We start from the raw sequence: 17118 nt of genomic DNA, 5'->3' as shown, positions 1-17118 counted from the left end.
GCTCCAGCTGGCTCCCACAGACCCCCCCATGCCAGGCCTTTCCCTCTCCCTCTCCCTCTCCCTCTCCCTCCCCCTTTTCTTTTCTTTCCTCTTTCGGCTATTGGTGCTGCTGCTGCACACTTCTACCTGAGCTGCCTGGGATGGTTGTTGACCTGAATTTTCAGCTAGAGGAGCAGCACAGCTGATGCCGGCTCATATCTGAATGAATTAGAACTTGATTTTGTCAAGTCTGCAGGCCTGTCAGCCTGCCCCATCTCTGCCATTTTGAAGGACAATGCCATCCCTGATTGGCCTTCCCGGCTTGGCCTTCTGATTGGCTGGAAGCTGGTCATACCTGCAAGCTTTTCCAGTTCTGGTCAAATCTTAGCCTGTGACCTCATGTCACCTCTGATCTACCCTGATTGGCCCAACTTCTCCCATTTTCTCTGTTTCCAGAGTTGCTGTGGTGCAGACCAATAGGCAAATAGGCAAGCAAGAAACATAATCAGTACCTTGAATAATCTTTCTTTTCCTTTATTGTTTTATTTAAGTGCTATATCCCGCTTTCCTTATAGATGCTTGTTTGGACTTTGTTTCTTTGAATGTTTGTTAAACGTACAGAAATTATTGATTTTTTGAAAATAGTGATAGGTAAAGGTAAAGGTAAAGGTACCCCTGACCATTAGGTCCAGTCGTGACCGACTCTGGGGTTGCAGCGCTCATCTCGCTTTATTGGCCGAGGGAGCCGGCATACAGCTTCCGGGTCATGTGGCCAGCATGACTAAGCCGCTTCTGGCGAACCAGAGCAGCGCACGGAAATGCCATTTACCTTCCCGCCGGAGCGGTACCTATTTATCTACTTGCACTTTGACGTGCTTTCGAACTGCTAGGTGGGCAGGAGCAGGGACTGAGCAACGGGAGCTCACCCTGTCGCGGGGATTCGAACCGCCGACCTTCTGATCGGCAAGTCCTAGGTTCTGTGGTTTAACCCACAGTGCCACCTGTGTCCCATAGTGATAGGTACTTGTTTTAAATAAAGAAATATAAAAACAAGGTGGCTGACTGTAAAATGATCAAACACAATAAGAATCAAACTGAGGGTGAGAAAACATACTAATGCAGGGCAAATATATATATAATCATTTCAACAGAACTCCCAAATCAATAATACTCAGAAAAAGGAGTGAGGGAAAATAATGAGGGATGAACAATATATATCTGGCTCACATTGCTTTTGCATGTGTCTGTTCTGTCTCATTACTGCACCACCCTGCAAATAATCATGACAATAAATAATAATTCACATGAAACCTCCATATTAAATTAGTGTTTCAACGCATAATTTCTCCCTAAATGCACATTTCTAAACACATTCTGAACATATTTCTAAATTGTAGAGCTCAGAAAGATTCAGAAAGGGGCAGCTAAAATGATCAAGTGGGTGGGTGGGTGGGGGGAATGAATGTAGCATTTGGGACTTTTTTAGCTTAGAGAAGAGGCGAGTAAGAGGCAACATGATAGAAGTTTGTTTGTTTTTTAATTATGCACGTCATAGAGTTTCTATCCCTCTCCCCCTCTCTCTTAACACTAGAATACGTGACATTTAGGACAGATAATTGAAAGGATTTTCTTGAGACATTGCATGCTGTGGAACCAGTGTGAGAGCTAGTGTGGTGTAGTGGTTAAGAGCGGTGGACTCGTAATCTGGTGAACCGGGTTCGCTTCCCCGCTCCTCCACATGCAGCTGCTGGGTGACCTTGGGCCAGTCACACTTCTCTGAAGTCTCTCAGCCCCACTCACCTCACAGAGTGTTTGTTGTGGGGGAGGAAGGGAAAGGAGAATGTTAGCCGCTTTGAGACTCCTTCGGGTAGTGATAAAGCAGGATATCAAATCCAAACTCTTCTTCTTCCTGCAGGAGGTAGTGATGGTCATCAACTTGGAGGGCTTTAAAAGAGGATTGGGAAATATTCATGGAGGAGGGATATCAATGGCTGCTAGCCATAAGGGCTGTGCTCTGCCTCCATGATCAGAGGCACCTGTACAGTGCTACCTGTACAGGTGCTTCAGGTTACAGACGCTTCGGGTTACAGACTCTGCTAACCCAGAAATAGTACCTCAGGTTAAGAACTTTGCTTGAGAGCAGAAATCGCATAGTGGCAGCAGGAGGCCCCATTAGCTAAAGTGGTGCTTCAGGTTAAGAATACTTTCAGGTTAAGAATGGACCTTCAGAACGAATTAAGTTCTTAACTTGAGGTACCACTGTACTTCTGAACATCAGTTGCTGGAAACCACAGCAGGGGAGAAGAAGGCTCTTGCACTCAGGTCCTGTTTGCTGGTTCCCCACAAGCATCTGGGTATGGACTTGATCCAGCAGGTTCTCCTTGGGCTCTTATATTATATCTTAAAATATAGTTCTTTAAGATGCAGTTTGGTAGCCTTTAAACTGACAACTGCACCTCAAAATTCAGGAAAGTGATAAAACCAAGAGAGAATGCATCGTGATCTTTGTGTTCAGTTCTCATTCAGATTCAGATCAGTTCTCATAAGAATTTGCTTTGACCAAATCCCCCAAGCAGCCCTGGAAAGCTGCATATTGAGAGATGGGCACAGGCTTGGCGAACCCGAAAGGCTTCCTTAAAGAGCAAGGTTTTGACCATGGGTGCTCTGCATTAGACCCAGCTGGTCATTAGACCATGGCATTGCTGTAACTTGATGGAAACACAAGTAAAAATGCCAGTAAATAATACATTGGTGGATGTTGCTTAGGACAGTAGCTTGCTCAGAAACTAGGATGAGGGGGTTGTTCAAAAGCAACTGGCAGGGGCCAAATTCTGGGTGGCAAATTCTTTTTTGTGTGTCTTCTTTTGCCCTGTGCTTTTGGCAGCCTGGTTTCCTGTTTTCTTTGCCCAGTTGTGGCCATTCTGTGGGTTAGAAGGAGAGAAAACCTTCGGGCATGAGGGCTATAATCCCTCGTGAGCAACTTTCCAGGGCCCACAAGCTGCTTGAGGGCCAAGGCAAAGGGAAAAGAAGGGAGAGCAATGGTGGCTGTAACCCTTGCCTTATCACAGCAGGCTTCATTCCACAAAAGACGCAGAAGTTTCTACATATGCAAGCAGACAAGCATATACACACAGCCAGGAGTGATGCTTCATTGCCTTCTACATGTGCTATGTCAGGAAAATTTTGGGCATCACATGGCAAGACAGAACCTCAAAAAAAGGGTGCTGTCCCAAGTCCATATTCAAAGCATGTTGGCACTTCTGTCTCAGCGACGTCAACGCTGGCATGGCCATGTCCACAGAATGGAAGATAGCAGGACCCTCAAGGATGGGCTTGTCTTGCCAAATGCAAGATGTTTCTTTTAAAATTAGATTCAGAAGCAATAAAACCACATGTGAGTGTGAGAAGATTACAGATTTTATTCCCAAACAACAAACAATACAGGCGAAACTCGAAAAATTAGAATATAGTGGAAAAGTTCATTTATTTCAGGAATTCAACTTCAAAGGTGAAACATAGATGGGATAGACTCATGATATGCCAAGTGAGATGTGTCAAGCCTTGTTATCATTGTGATGATCGTGGCGTACAGTTGATGAAAACCCCAAATTAACAATCTCAGAAAATGAAAATATTCAATGAAATCAGCAAAACAGGGATTGCAAATCGAGCAAGATTGGACCTCTGAGAAGTAGAAGCAGATCTTGCTTGGCATGTCATGAGTCAATCTCATATATGAGTTTCACCTTTCAAGTTGAATTCCTGAAAGAAAGGAACTTTTCCACGATATTCTAATTTTTCGAGTTTCACCTGTATATACATTACAAAGCAAGCACTTCAACCTACCACTGGGAAGCCCTGAAGAAATGGCGAAGTGACCGCCAGGTAGCCTTCATCTGCACAGCTCTGTGGCCAACAGCCTGTGCACGAACTTCCACTGCCATGCTCAAAACATGGATGAAGAACACATTCCAATGAGGCTAAAAAATGCTCAAGAAAAGTGCAAAGCAGAGCTGGTAAAGACTCAGTCCCAAGGGCTCGGGGAAGAGGCCTTGAGGGATACACTTGGCACCCGAGCCCATCTCTGTGGGTCCCTCATTTTTAATCTCTCTTGCTTCACACTTTAGAATTGTAGAGTTGGAATGGGGCCCCAAGGGTCATCTAGTCCAATCCCCTGCAATGCAGGAACCACAGCTAAAGCATCCATGAGAGATGGCCAGCCAAGCTCGCTTTTAAAACCTCCATCGCAGGCGGCTCCATCGCTTTCCACTGCCGAATGGCTCTTACCATAAGAAAAGTCTTCCGTTTAGTCAGGATCTCCTTTGTTGTCATTTGAATCCATTGGTTTGGGTCCTGGCCTGTGGAGCGACACAAAACAAGCACGCTCCATCTCCCACGTAACAAGCCTTCAGGCACTGAAAAATGGCCACCATTTCAGCTCTCAGTCTCCTCATCTCCAGGCTAAATGTGTGCCCCTTGGGGTGCCCATAAGCCTGGCTGCCTCCCACTGCCTCTCAGCAGTAGACCTTCAGCATCTGGTCTACTGCCTCCAGGTGAGGAGGTCCAAGCAGCAGCCGAAGTAGCCCTCCCTTCTCTGACTCTGTGTAATCCCTTTACAAGGAGGGTTTACTCTGTCAGGAAGGAGCTGATCTTGCCTGGGGTGATGAGGTAAATGCACAGCACTTGCATTTAAGATGCGGAAAATTAACCTTTCAGAGCATTGGACACATGTCTCAAGAAAGCAAAAAAAAAAAAAAAAAAAAAAAAAGAGGATGGAAAGTGCTAATTGTTACCATTAATAGGTGCCAATGGGGCATAACAGCATTTAAATGTGTCCTGCAGTAGCATTTCCCCAGCCTGCCATTTCCCTAGACGCTGAAATGTTTCCTCCCCTTAAAACCTGAAATGTGAGCACATAGACTTAACCCTTTGCTTTTGGGGCTGTTTTCTCTTCGGGAGAAATTTGCAGTTCTACTGTGCAAATATGTATGCATTCAGGTGTTTATAGCAGTGGCAGCTCCTCAGTACCCCAGACATGGGCCTTAGCTCCATTCTGCCAGGTTCTGTACAGTCTCAAGCAGAAACAGGCAAAGTTTGGGTGATAGGATGCTGCCTAGAGTTGGACATTGGTCCATTGAGCTCAGTACTGTCTATACCAGGAGTAGCCAACCTAGAATTGTAGAGTTGGAAGGGCCACCCAAGGACCATCTAGCTGAACCTTCTGCAATGCAGAAATTACACCTAAGGAACCCCCGACAGACAGCCATCCAACCTTTGTTTAAAAACCTCCAACGAAGGTGAGCCCCCACTTTCCAAGGTCATCAGTTCCACTGCTGAACTCTTGCCATCAGAAAAGTCCTAAGAAGAAGGGCCCTGCTGGATCAGGTCAGTTGCCCATCCTGTTCTCACAATGACCAGCCAGATCTCTGTGGGTGTGATGGCCTGGGACCTGGGCTCAGACTCGGAACCAGAGGAGTCTCAGACTGCACCGGATCCTTTGCCTCAGGCATCACCTGAACCAAGTCTGTGGCCTGATCCTGAAGAGTCCCAGTCTGCACAGGTTCCCCTGCAACAAACACCAGCTGGGCCGAGTCAGGGGCCTGAGCCTGCCCTGGCTCCAGATGTGGGGATGACCTCGTTGCCTTCAGCTGGGCCATCACTTACAGCTGCTCCACTACCAGTTGGGTCAGGGGAGGCTGAGGCGGCCTCTGGGTCTAGTAACCCACCGACATCTCCCAAGCTGCAGAGACTAAGGTCTGAGAGAAGGAGAGACCTGAGTACTTGCAGGAGGAGTGCTCGCCTTTGGGTGAAACAGGGAGGTGAGTCACTGGGGGATCAGGACCGGCCGCTACCTCAACAAAAATAAAAGGCTGTCGGACCCGGCCCCAGGTTGCGGGAGCAGCAATGCTGAATGCTAGATCCTGTACCTGTCCTTGCCTGGTTTCCTGCCTCGTGTCCTGCCTTGGCCCTGTCAGACTGACTCCCACCAGAACCTTCAGGTTCTGGTCCAGTCCTGGACCGTGTTTCATGGGTTACCCCCGGGCCCAGCACAGTGGGAAACCAGCAGGCAGGATTCAAACACAAGAGCATCACGCCCCCCTGCAGTGGCATTTGGAAGTGTTGCTGTCTCTCAACTGCAGAGCATAGCCATTATGGCCATTGATAGTTCTGCCCTCCATAAATTACTGTTAATTCCATTTTAAAACCATCTAAGTTGGTGGCCAGCACTGCCTACTAGGAGAGCAACTTCCATAGTTTGTGCTTCATGAACAATTACTTCCTTTTCTCTGTCCTGAATCCTCTAACATTCATCTTCATTGAATGTCCATGAGTGCTTTGATATACAACAGGCTCTCCTTACATTCTTCTGAAATACAAAGCCCCAAACAACCTGGACCTTGAATACTTAAGGGATCGCCTCTCTGCACATGTCTGCCTGTGAGTTCAGATCTTCTGGGGAAGCCCTCATTAATGCCACAGTGCTAGGAACTGTACCTTTGGTAATAAGGCAGGGGTGGGCCTTTTCTGTGGTGGTTCCCCCACTCTGGAATGCCCTCTCCCACCCTGAAATTCAGTCGACACCTGCGGTAGTGCCATTCGGGTGCCTGGTGAGAAGCTGGCTGCTTGTTCAGGCCTTTGGGCATGACTGCTACTGTTATCTGATGCTGATGAATTATTTTGATTGCATTTTCTCTGAGGTTTAAACTGAGTCTTCGTTGTTATGCTGGGACCCGCCCAGTGATCCCGGGATGTGAGGCAGGATGCAGAGAGCCAAAATCAAGTAAATTCAACTCTGCATTCCCTGGCAGTTTTTCCTGGGGACCAGCCCCAGCTGTTGTCTCATGGGTTGCGGAGAGAGCAAATGCGTCTGTGAGTCTGCCTTGCTTGAGCTTCAGGGCCTCATTCTCATTCCCTTGTTTTTTGGGACTGTGTTTATTAGCAACCATATCCCAGGTACAAGGCGCCGTCGGCAAGGCAGCTTGTTCTTGCAGGAGGAGTTGCCCTTTCCAAGGTATTCATTAGGGGATGTTTCCTTGTCCTGCACAAGCAGACAGTCCTCCCAGCAATTTGCAGATTATACCTTCATTTGTCCACTTATTGGCTTGAGATCACAGCAGATTCAGGGGTTTAGCACTCTGGGATGGCATTTGCCATCTAGCGAGTCGATGGCATGTTATTAACTTAAAACCCTCCAAATCTCTCAGTAATGATACAAGTGGCCTCAGAATCCAGAGAAGTTAACAGTCTGTAAAGGAGGGATTAGTGGCATGGGGTTGAGATATGAAACTAGATCCCGTTCCGGGTTTAAAAGAGAAGGGAAGGGGCTTTATTAGCACATGGCACAAATGCCAACTGGGCAGAATGAGCGGGCCGCTGGGAGCCAGTGCTCTGGCTGAGGCTTCCAGGCCTCTCAGCCAGCTTACCTGCACTCTTCTGATTAAGGTGAGCCTCTGGAAGATTCACACCACTAGCTTTCAAGGGGCAGAGCCAAAATGTATTTCTGGAGCGGAGAGTTGTTTTTGCAAGCCTTTTGATACTTGAGCATGCCACTTAGGGGCATGGTCATGTAGCAAGAGAAATTGAGAGGATACCAGCAAACCAATGTTTGCTGATGGTACTGTTGGGTCATGTTCTAGCCAATCAAAGTGTTATTTCTATGGCACATTTTCTGCAGACCAGGACTCACATATTAAAAACGGCACTGATAAAATGCAAAAAGCTAAAAACATATGAAAGATAATAGTTAACGAACAATAAAACATTAATAGAAGTGTGTATATATATATATGTATGTGTGTGTGTGTGTGTGTGTGTGTGTGTATATATATATATATATATATATATATATATATATATGCAGGTTTTGGTGTCTTCGGGTATCTTCCCGTGTAAGAGTTGGGGTGTCTAGGCGACGTTTCGACGAGGTCTCACTCGTCATCTTCAGGCTGGTGCTTTCGGCTTCTTGTTACTAGAACAGAGCAGGATCTCCGTGTTTGAGTTCCTATAAATACTGTTGAGGGGGTGTGGTGTATAGCCTCCAACGTTCTGGGCAGAGAGGAAGTTCCCAGGTTATTGTGCCTTTTCTTCTTTTGTTCATTAATTACTTGAGGGATATCTTGAGTGATTTCTTGAGTGATATTCTGAGTACCACTTAGGAGGGTCATTAGGTGTGGATTAGTTGCTAAAGCTTTCGTGTCTTGACCTCTTGAGCTGGTGTGTGTTTTTTTCTGAGAAGAGAAAAAAACACACACCAGCTCAAGAGGTCAAGACACGAAAGCTTTAGCAACTAATCCACACCTAATGACCCTCCTAAATGGTACTCAGAATATCACTCAAGAAATCACTCAAGATATCCCTCAAGTAATTAATGAACAAAAGAAGAAAAGGCACAATAACCTGGGAACTTCCTCTCTGCCCAGAACGTTGGAGGCTATACACCACACCCCCTCAACAGTATTTATAGGAACTCAAACACGGAGATCCTGCTCTGTTCTAGTAACAAGAAGCCGAAAGCACCAGCCTGAAGATGACGAGTGAGACCTCGTCGAAACGTCGCCTAGACACCCCAACTCTTACACGGGAAGATACCCGAAGACACCAAAACCTGCATTCCTGTACCCGTGAAAATCTACGAAAGCAAATATATATATATATATATATATATCACAAATCTGTTAAAATGGAGTGAAAGCAGAAAGGCACTATTAAAAGCCCTTTCCTTAGATAACAGCCAGTTCCCAAAGGCCTGTCAGAACAAAACAGTCTTCCCCTGTTGGTGGAGTGACAGCAAGGAGGGAACCAGTCTGGCTTCCCAAGGGAGGGAATTCCAGAGCCTGGGAGCAACCTCATCAAGATCCAACATGGGACCTGAGATACCCGTATTTTTCGCTCTATAACATGCACCCGACCATAACACGCACATAGTTTTTAGAGGAGGAAAATCCGTAGGCATGCCACCCACAGACATTCCCTCCATAACACGCACAGACATTTCCCCTTACTTTCTAGGAGGAAAAAAGTGAGTGTTATGGTGCAAAAAAATATGGTAATTGCTCAGTGTGCTGTCCTTCAAAGGAAATCACACCAGTGCAGTAAAGCCCAGTCCCATCTCATTTCCCAGACTCATGAGGACCAGACAGCAAGGCAGAACTTGCAGATCAACTTGATGTGGTGATGGCCACCAACTTGGATGGCTTCACAGTGGTACCTTCAGTTACAGATGCTTCAGGTTACATACGCTTCAGGTTACAGACTCCGCTAACCCAGAAATAATACCTTGGGTTAAGAACTTTGCTTCAGGATGAGAACAGAAATCGCACAGCAGTGGCGCAGCAGGAGCGGGAGGCCCCATTAGCTAAAATGGTGCTTCAGGTTAAGAACAGCTTAAGGTTAAGAACGGACCTCCGGAACGAATTAAGTTCTTAACCCAAGGTACCACTGTATTGTATTATTTTATGCACTGTGGCTTGCCGTTGTTTTATTGATTGTAGTTTCGAAATTATTTATTGTACAGTGATACCTCAGGTTAGGGACACGGGTGGCGCTGTGGGTTAAACCACAGAGCCTAGGACTTGCCGATCAGAAGGTCGGCGGTTCGAATCCCGTGACTGGGTGAGCTTCCCGTTGCTCGGTCCTTGCTCCTGCCAATCTAGCAGTTTGAAAGCACATCAAAGTGCAAGTAGATCAATAGGTACCGCTCCGGCAGGAAGGTAAACGGCATTTCCGTGCGCTGCTCTGGTTCGCCAGAAGCGGCTTAGTCATGCTGGCCACATGACCCAGAAACTGTCTGCCGGCTCCCTTGGCCAGTAAAGCGAGGTGAGCGCCGCAAAACCAGAGTCAGTCACGACTGGACCTAATGGTCAGGGGTCCCTTTACCTTTACCTTTTACCTCAGGTTACATATGCTTCAGGTTACATATGCTTCAGGTTACAGACCTGGTTACAGGTTACAGACCTAACCCAGAAATAGTGTCTCGGGTTAAGAACTTTACCTCAGGATGAGAACAGAACTCGTGTGGTGGCAGCGGGAGGCCCCGTTAGCTAAAGTGGTGCTTCAGGTTAAGAACAGTTTCAGGTTAAGAACTGACCTCCAGAACGAATTAAGTACGTAACCAGAGGTAGCACTGTACAAATATAAGGACATCAGAACAGTGTGCTGGATCAGGCCATGGCACATCTAGTCCAGCGTCCTGTTCTCACAGTGGCCAGCCAGACGCGCATTATGGGAATAATAGCCCTCTCCTCTCCAGTGGTTTTCAGCATCTGACATTCAGAGACATTGCTGCCTCTGACTATTTATTATTATTATTGCCCAAGGATTTTAAATTATGGTATTTTTCAACTAGTTGACTGGTTTTTATTATTCCTCTTAATTGTTGGGTTAATAGCTATTGCCATTTCAAAAAACTTGGTGTCCATCTTCAGATGTATGGCAGCTTATACATTTTAAAAATAAATTTATATGAGGATTGAATGAAAGTACCACCACTTTGTTCCAGTTTCAGCCCTTGAGGTGGGGTGGGTATGTCATCTCCCAGTAAGGCCTCTCAATGCTGCTGCAAAATGGACCACTCTGCTGCTGTGCTGAGAGAGAAATGGGAACTTCAATTCGTGTTCTTTTTGTATGCAACTTTTACAGAGATGACCAAATAGATGGTTTACATCTATGCTATGAAAATACCAGGAAAGACGCATGAGTGCTATTTGGCTGACTTATTGCCTGATGGAAAATAATGTAATGACATAATCTGCTAGACTTCTAGCAATAATGGAGTTGCACAGATTCTCTTTGTTGCTTCAAAAATTCACAAAGGGAGTATATCAGTTTAAGTGTGTGTGTGTGTGTGTGTGTGTGTGTTTAAAAAATCATGTTCTTGCTTTATATGTGTGTATTACATTTTATGTTAGGAATGGTGTGGTTTTGGGTTATACTGTATCTTGCTTTGAATGGGTCTTTAGCTGAATAATATAATATTGTTTGATTTGTAAAACTTGAAGCAGAGGAAGGCATAGGCAAGAAGGCAATTTTACTCTTTCTCCCCTCCCCATTTTGTACCAAAAGTTTTTGGCTGAGAGCTTTGGACTCAGCAATAATTTATGCCCCTCCTTTCTTCTAAGCTGGAATTCAAGGCAGGCTCATCCATGGGGTTCCCAGGTGGTCCAGGCACCAGCTAAGCCCAGATCTGCTTAGCTTCAGCAAAGTGAGCCCATCACATGAATTCTGATCATCATTCTCATCCGTTACTCTGCAATGTATATGTGAACTACAATTGGAGCACACACAGTGCATCTATTGGGAACAAGGCACATTATTATTTTAGCTCCTTGGTTTTTGCAACAGGGATCTGAGCAGACCCTCATTCATTCATTCATTTAATAAGAAGAGCCTGATGAATCAGGGCAATCACCCTGTCCAGTCCAGAATCCTGTTCTCACAGTGACCAACCAGTTGCAACCGGTACACATAACCATTATTGCTTCCAGCTGCGTGGGCCCTCAAGTTTTCAGTGAATTAGTCCTGTCCTCTTCCAAAGCCATCCAAATTAGTGTCCATCACAGCATCCTGTGGAATTCGGTTCCATAGTTTAACTATGCACTGTGTGAAGAAGTACAGGCGTACCTTGGAAGCTGAATGTTCCAGGAGTCCATTTGACTTTCAAAACATTTGACTTCCAAGGCGGTTTGCCCCCCCCCCCTTTGGCAATCTTTAAAGCCCTGAACGGCCTCGGTCCAATATACCCGAAGGAGCGTCTCCACCCCCATCGTTCTGCCCGGACGCTGAGGTCCAGCGCTGAGGGCCTTCTGGTGGTTCCCTCCCTGCGAGAAGCCAAGTTACAGGGAACCAGGCAGAAGGCCTTCTCGGTGGTGGCGCCCGCCCTGTGGAATGCCCTCCCACCAGATGTCAAAGAGAACAATTACCAGACTTTTAGAAGACATCTGAAGGCAGCCCTGTTTAGGGAAGCTTTTAATGTTTGATGCATTACTGTATTTTAATATTTTGTTGGAAGCTGCCCAGAGTGGCTGGGGAAGCCCAGCCAGATTGGCGGGGTATAAATTATTATTATTATTATTATTATTATTATTATTATTATTATTATTATTATTAATTTCTGCACCTTGTAGTATACCCTTTTTGATGGAAAGCCACACAAACTGTCTGCAAACAGTAGAGTACCATGGGGTGGGTATGGGTAGTGGGCTCTGGGCATATTTTTTTGAGGGGCTGTGGCAAGGTGCCCCCACCACAGACTTCCACATCGGAGGCTGGCTCTGGCGCCTGAGGGAGCTGTGTAAACAGCTTCCTTGCGTGATGGCCCAATGCCACCAGCCACAGCTCCACTCCCAGGTCAAGCCTGACCCGGGGCGGGAGAGAGGTGAATCGGTGGCATATTCGCCACCACTGCCAAGGCAACTCTCTCGCACCCAGCTGCAGCTCCAACCCCAGGTCAACCATGACCTGGGGGGACACAGCAGGCTCCCTCCATGCCACGCCCCCCCACTACTTATACACAGTCCTCCAAATGTAGCATTTCAGACTTCCACAGTATCTCAGGCTGTGCCCATGTTCTAGGAATGGAAGAGTGGTTTCTCCTTCCAGAAAATGTGGCAGGACTTACATAAACACCTGAGCTCCAGCACCAACTTTCCCCCAAAAAAGTTATGCACTGCTTTGTCTATATACCTCTGGAGCACATCTGGATCTGTCCTGACCAAACCTATGTACACCTACCTCGGAGTAAGTATAGAACTCAGTGGGACTTACTCCTGAGTAGTCATATATAGCACTTCACTGGTAAACTACTCTTCTTAGGGAGGCTTCCCTTAGGGATGGGTGAATCTGCCAGTTTCAGGTTCTCACACTTAAGTTCAGTTCTGCAAATTTCCATGAGTTGGAAATGGCTTTTAAAGTCTTCATGAAAATTCGCTGGCATTTTGACACAAATATCTCCTAATGCACAGGTGCTTGTATGTAATTACGCCTAATACCCAACTTTTTGAGAAGTGGTTTACCCTAATAATTTGTGTTTCTTTGATATTGTTTTTGCAAATGGATGCATTTTATGGACACTTTACCCCAGTGTATGCCTTCTTCTACCCACCATTTGAATGGAGAACTGCATTGCAAAATGCAAAATTCAGAAAAGTACAAATTTTGAGGCTTTTGTGTTTCATTCCAGAAAGTGCAAATTAGATAGGTTTACCTTTCGCTGTAGTGATGTGTGGAAGTGAGAGCTGGACCATAAAGAAGGCTGATCGCTGAAGAATGTATGCTTGTGAATTATTGTGCTGGAGGAGACTCTTGAGAGTCCCATGGACTGCAAGAAGATCAAAGCTATCCATTCTGAAGGAAATCAGCCCTGAGCGCTCACTGGAAGGACAGATCCTGAAGCTGAGGCTCCAATACTTTGGCCACCTCATGGGAAGAGAAGACTCCCTGGGAAAACCCTGATGTTGGGAAAGATGGAGGGCACAAGGAGAAGGGGACGACAGAGGACAAGATGGTTGGGCAGTGTTCTCAAAGCTACAAACATGAGCCTGACCAAACTGCGGGAGGCAGTGGAAGACAGGAGTGCCTGGCGTGCTCTGGTCCATGGGGTCATGAAGAGGCGGACACGACTAAATGACTAAACAACAACAACAACCTTTCGCTGTGAACTGAATCTAACGTTGACCCCACCCACAGCTCATCTGCTACGCAATTTTTTTATTGCATTTCTTAACAACAACACCTCCCTTCTGTATAATGCAGCTTTTATGCGATTTAGCTTTTATTTCTGAATTATGCTGAAGCTACTTAAACTGTTCTTCTGAACTGTGGTGCTTTGAACATTTAAATGTTTTTGCTTTAATCCTTTGCATTGTGATTTTAACTATTTCAGTCCTCCCCCCCCCTCACTGTCCAGGGGAGGGGAGTCATTCAGATATAAAAAGAATGGATATTTTGGATGCATGGGGTTAGGCAGAGTCACAGCAGAGCATAAGAACTTGAGGGGTAGTGGGGTTATGCCAAAGGTTTTGAGGAGAGCCTGGCAAGAATCTGGGGAGGGGAGAACCTGTAGGTGCTTGAGTAGGGAGTAGCAGGTAGAAGTGTCAACCAGAAAGAAAGGAAGGGATCTTTGAGGGTGGCTGAAGAGCTTCAGATAGCGTGTGTCAGGATTATTTAGTAGTAGTAACACAATGGAACCCCAGCAGGATCGCGCTGCCGGGGGCAGATTCCTGCATTGCAAACCTGAGAATACACATTTCAGGTGCCAAAGGCAAAGAGGCCTGTCTTTAGGATTTACCAAAAGCTGCATGCGAGTGGCGCTGTGGATTAAACCACAGAGCCTAGGGCTTGCCGATGAGAAGGTCGGCGGTTTGAATCCCCACAACGGGGTGAGCTCCCGTTGCTCTGTTCCTGCTCCTGCCAACCTAGCAGTTCGAAAGCACATCAAAGTGCAAGTAGATAAATAGGTACCACTCCGGCGGGAAGGTAAACAGTGATTCCGTGCGCTGCTCTGGTTCGCCAGAAGTGGCTTAGTCATGCTGGCCACAGCATGTACGCCGGCTCCCTCGGCCAATAAAACGAGATGAGTGCCGCAACCCCAGAGTCGTCCATGACTGGACCTAATGGTCAGGGGTCCCTTTACCTTTACCTAAAAGCTGCACAATGAAGAAGCCAGACGCACCTCTGCAGGGAGGGTTAGTCTCCACAGCTCCCTCACACGCCAGAGCCAGCCTCCAATGAGGAAGCCTGTTGTGGGGGCACCTTGCCACAGCCCCTCAAAAAAATATGCCCAGGGCCATGGCCCATGGCCCACTACCCAACTCCACAACCTAGTGATGGAGTTATACATGGAATTTCTCATATCTGACTCTATGTGAGCTTTGCACCTCTTGTGTCAAGAACCTGATTCTGTTCCCCAAGGTGCCTATTTACCCTCACACTCCTCCACAAAGCAAGGTTTTTTGTGCTTTAAACACCCATGCCCACCCCGCACTGCAGAAGCGAGCCTGGTTCTCTTGACGGTGAGCTCCCAGCTGTGGGTCGTTGCAATGTCGTAATATTTGTGATCAGGCACGCCCGTTGGTGAAATATTGTACTTGAATGATGTTCTTGAATGTTTGGCTAAGTGCAGTGATTAGTAATGCCTTCTGACTGTCTCCTTCCCTCCCTCCCTTTCTCTCTCTCCGCCTTTTGCATATTGATTGTCTTGGAAACTGAAGGGTACTTATTCGTTCAAGAGCCTGAATTCTCTCTGAGCTTGCAGGTGCTTTTCCTTGGGTCTGGCTCGCTTCACAATCAACACTTGCCTTAGCTGACTTATGAGACCTGATCCAGACAAACTACTTCACCTGCACCCATGGGGGTCCCAGGGATGGGAGGCCAACACAGCCAGTGGTCAGTCAGGCTTGATGAGAGTTGTATTTTACTTTGCCCTACTCCTTTCTCTCCATTGCAGTCCATTATTGTTCCTCTTTAGGAACACAATGCCTTACACTGAGTTAGTCCATTAGTCTATCTAGCTAAAATCAAGATGGCAGGTTGCATCTTCGAAAACTGCATCAGTTTTATTCAAATTCTGTGTGAAATCAAGAAGTTGGTTTTTATCTATGTTTCCTTGTAACACTTTTTTAAACCCCGTCTGAATGGCTCTGATACAAATAAGGCCCTGGAAGGTCTGTTGCTATGTGCTCCCTATCTCATGTTCCCATTTGATTTCACATTTCACTTGCAGGCGCTTCTTGTGTCCTTGTGTCCTTTATGTAAGAAGTACCACAAAGCATAAAATACCATGTAAAAAGATTGAACTGAGCAACAAAGTCACCTAGCAATTACGAAATGCACTTGGAAGGTCTCTTGACTTTAAACTCTGTTTGCATGGGAAGTTGTCAGCAAAACAAAACATCCTCGAGTGATGGACTTAGAGAGACAAACTTTCAAGTGGCTTTTCCCACAGGGACCCACTACCGGTGGCATAGCCCACCTGCAGCGATGTGCTGTTGTTGTGATTCTTGCATGCGCATGCGCAGCTCCTCTTTCTGAGGTGGTCCCCAACATTCTCCTTTTCTTTGCTTTTCACAGAGTCCCCACCAGAGAGGACAGGGCAGCGGCGTGGTCTGCCCAGCGGGGGGGCAGAGAAGAACCCCAGCATGGAACCGGCTGCCACGACGCCGTTTCGTGTCACGGTAAGTCCCCTTGTCTATGTCTGTCTGTTTCCCAGCCCAAGCTGTGATTCCTTGCCAGAAGTTGGGGTTCTTTCCAACTCTACAGTAATGTGGCTCATTTGTAAGCTCTTGTTCATATTCACATGAGGGGTCTTAGTCTGGAAACTTTTTAGAGGAACAAAACAAATTAGGAGCTGCAGACCAGCAAGGATTGTAGAGGAGCAGCCTGGAGGTATTTCCCCCTGGGCATAGACCCCTGCAACAGTAGGGATCTTTGGGTGCATTTGTGTGAATTCTGGTATACTCCATGCAGCACTAACTTTGGTGCTCCTTCAGGGCTGTGGTGCCATAGAAAGCTGCCTTAGATCGTTGGCCCATCATTGGTGTTACTGCCTGGCAACATGTCCTGGATCTCGCTGCAGGATGAACTCAAAACTTGCAGCAGGGTTTCTTTCAATATTTTTAATGCCCAAATGGTTGTTGTGGCAAATAGGCAAAGATCAAAGGTGCAACAGGTGCTCTGCACAGCCGAGCGAGCTAAGACGTTGGTCCCACAGGTGGCACACACTCGAGTCGCCTTATAAAGGAAGGGGGCAGGCACAACTTCAGTATGGCAAGAATGTTGGACTGGGCAAGCAAACAGGGAGTCCTTCTGGAGGGCTGGACCCAGCTGTCTATTTGTGCCAGAACTGGCATCTCTGTGACATGGACAATGGAGGAGGCATTGGTGGTGGGTCAAAAGCAGACTGGGAGATGGACTCTGTTTGCAAGGCAGGCTCTGGCAGTACCAGGGCGGTGCCAGAACTGGAGGTGAGGCTGGCATGGGATCAGGGGGTGAAGCGGGCACATAGTGTCTGGGTGATGTGAGAGGGAACAGAGCAGAGTGCCAAGCTGATACGCTGCCCTCCCTGGAATCTGATGCCTCATCCCAACTTCCCCCAAGGGCCCTTTTTCACTCAAGGCTCATTTATTATTTATTATCATCATTTGT

At 46.8% G+C, this 17118-nt stretch overlaps 1 protein-coding gene and 1 long non-coding RNA gene across 9 annotated transcripts in view; one reads left to right on the top strand and one right to left on the bottom strand.

Annotated features, from left to right (window-relative positions):
* The window catches only part of LOC308579117, a 522075-nt gene that overhangs the window by 97330 nt on the left and 407627 nt on the right, over positions 1 to 17118 (bottom strand). The window lies entirely within an intron of this gene.
* The window catches only part of DAB2IP (DAB2 interacting protein), a 319383-nt gene that overhangs the window by 89867 nt on the left and 212398 nt on the right, over positions 1 to 17118 (top strand). For all 8 annotated transcript variants that reach the window (XM_081179660.1, XM_081179662.1, XM_081179664.1 and 5 more), the window contains exon 2: positions 16045 to 16148. In XM_081179660.1, coding sequence (XP_081035786.1) covers positions 16045 to 16148 — 104 coding nt within the window. The remainder of the gene's footprint in view (positions 1 to 16044; positions 16149 to 17118) is intronic.

Source organism: Podarcis bocagei (assembly GCF_964188305.1).
Source record: "Podarcis bocagei genome assembly, chromosome: Z".
NCBI classification, from domain to species: Eukaryota; Metazoa; Chordata; class Lepidosauria; order Squamata; family Lacertidae; genus Podarcis; species Podarcis bocagei.
This window is presented reverse-complemented; position numbering and strand designations above follow the sequence as displayed.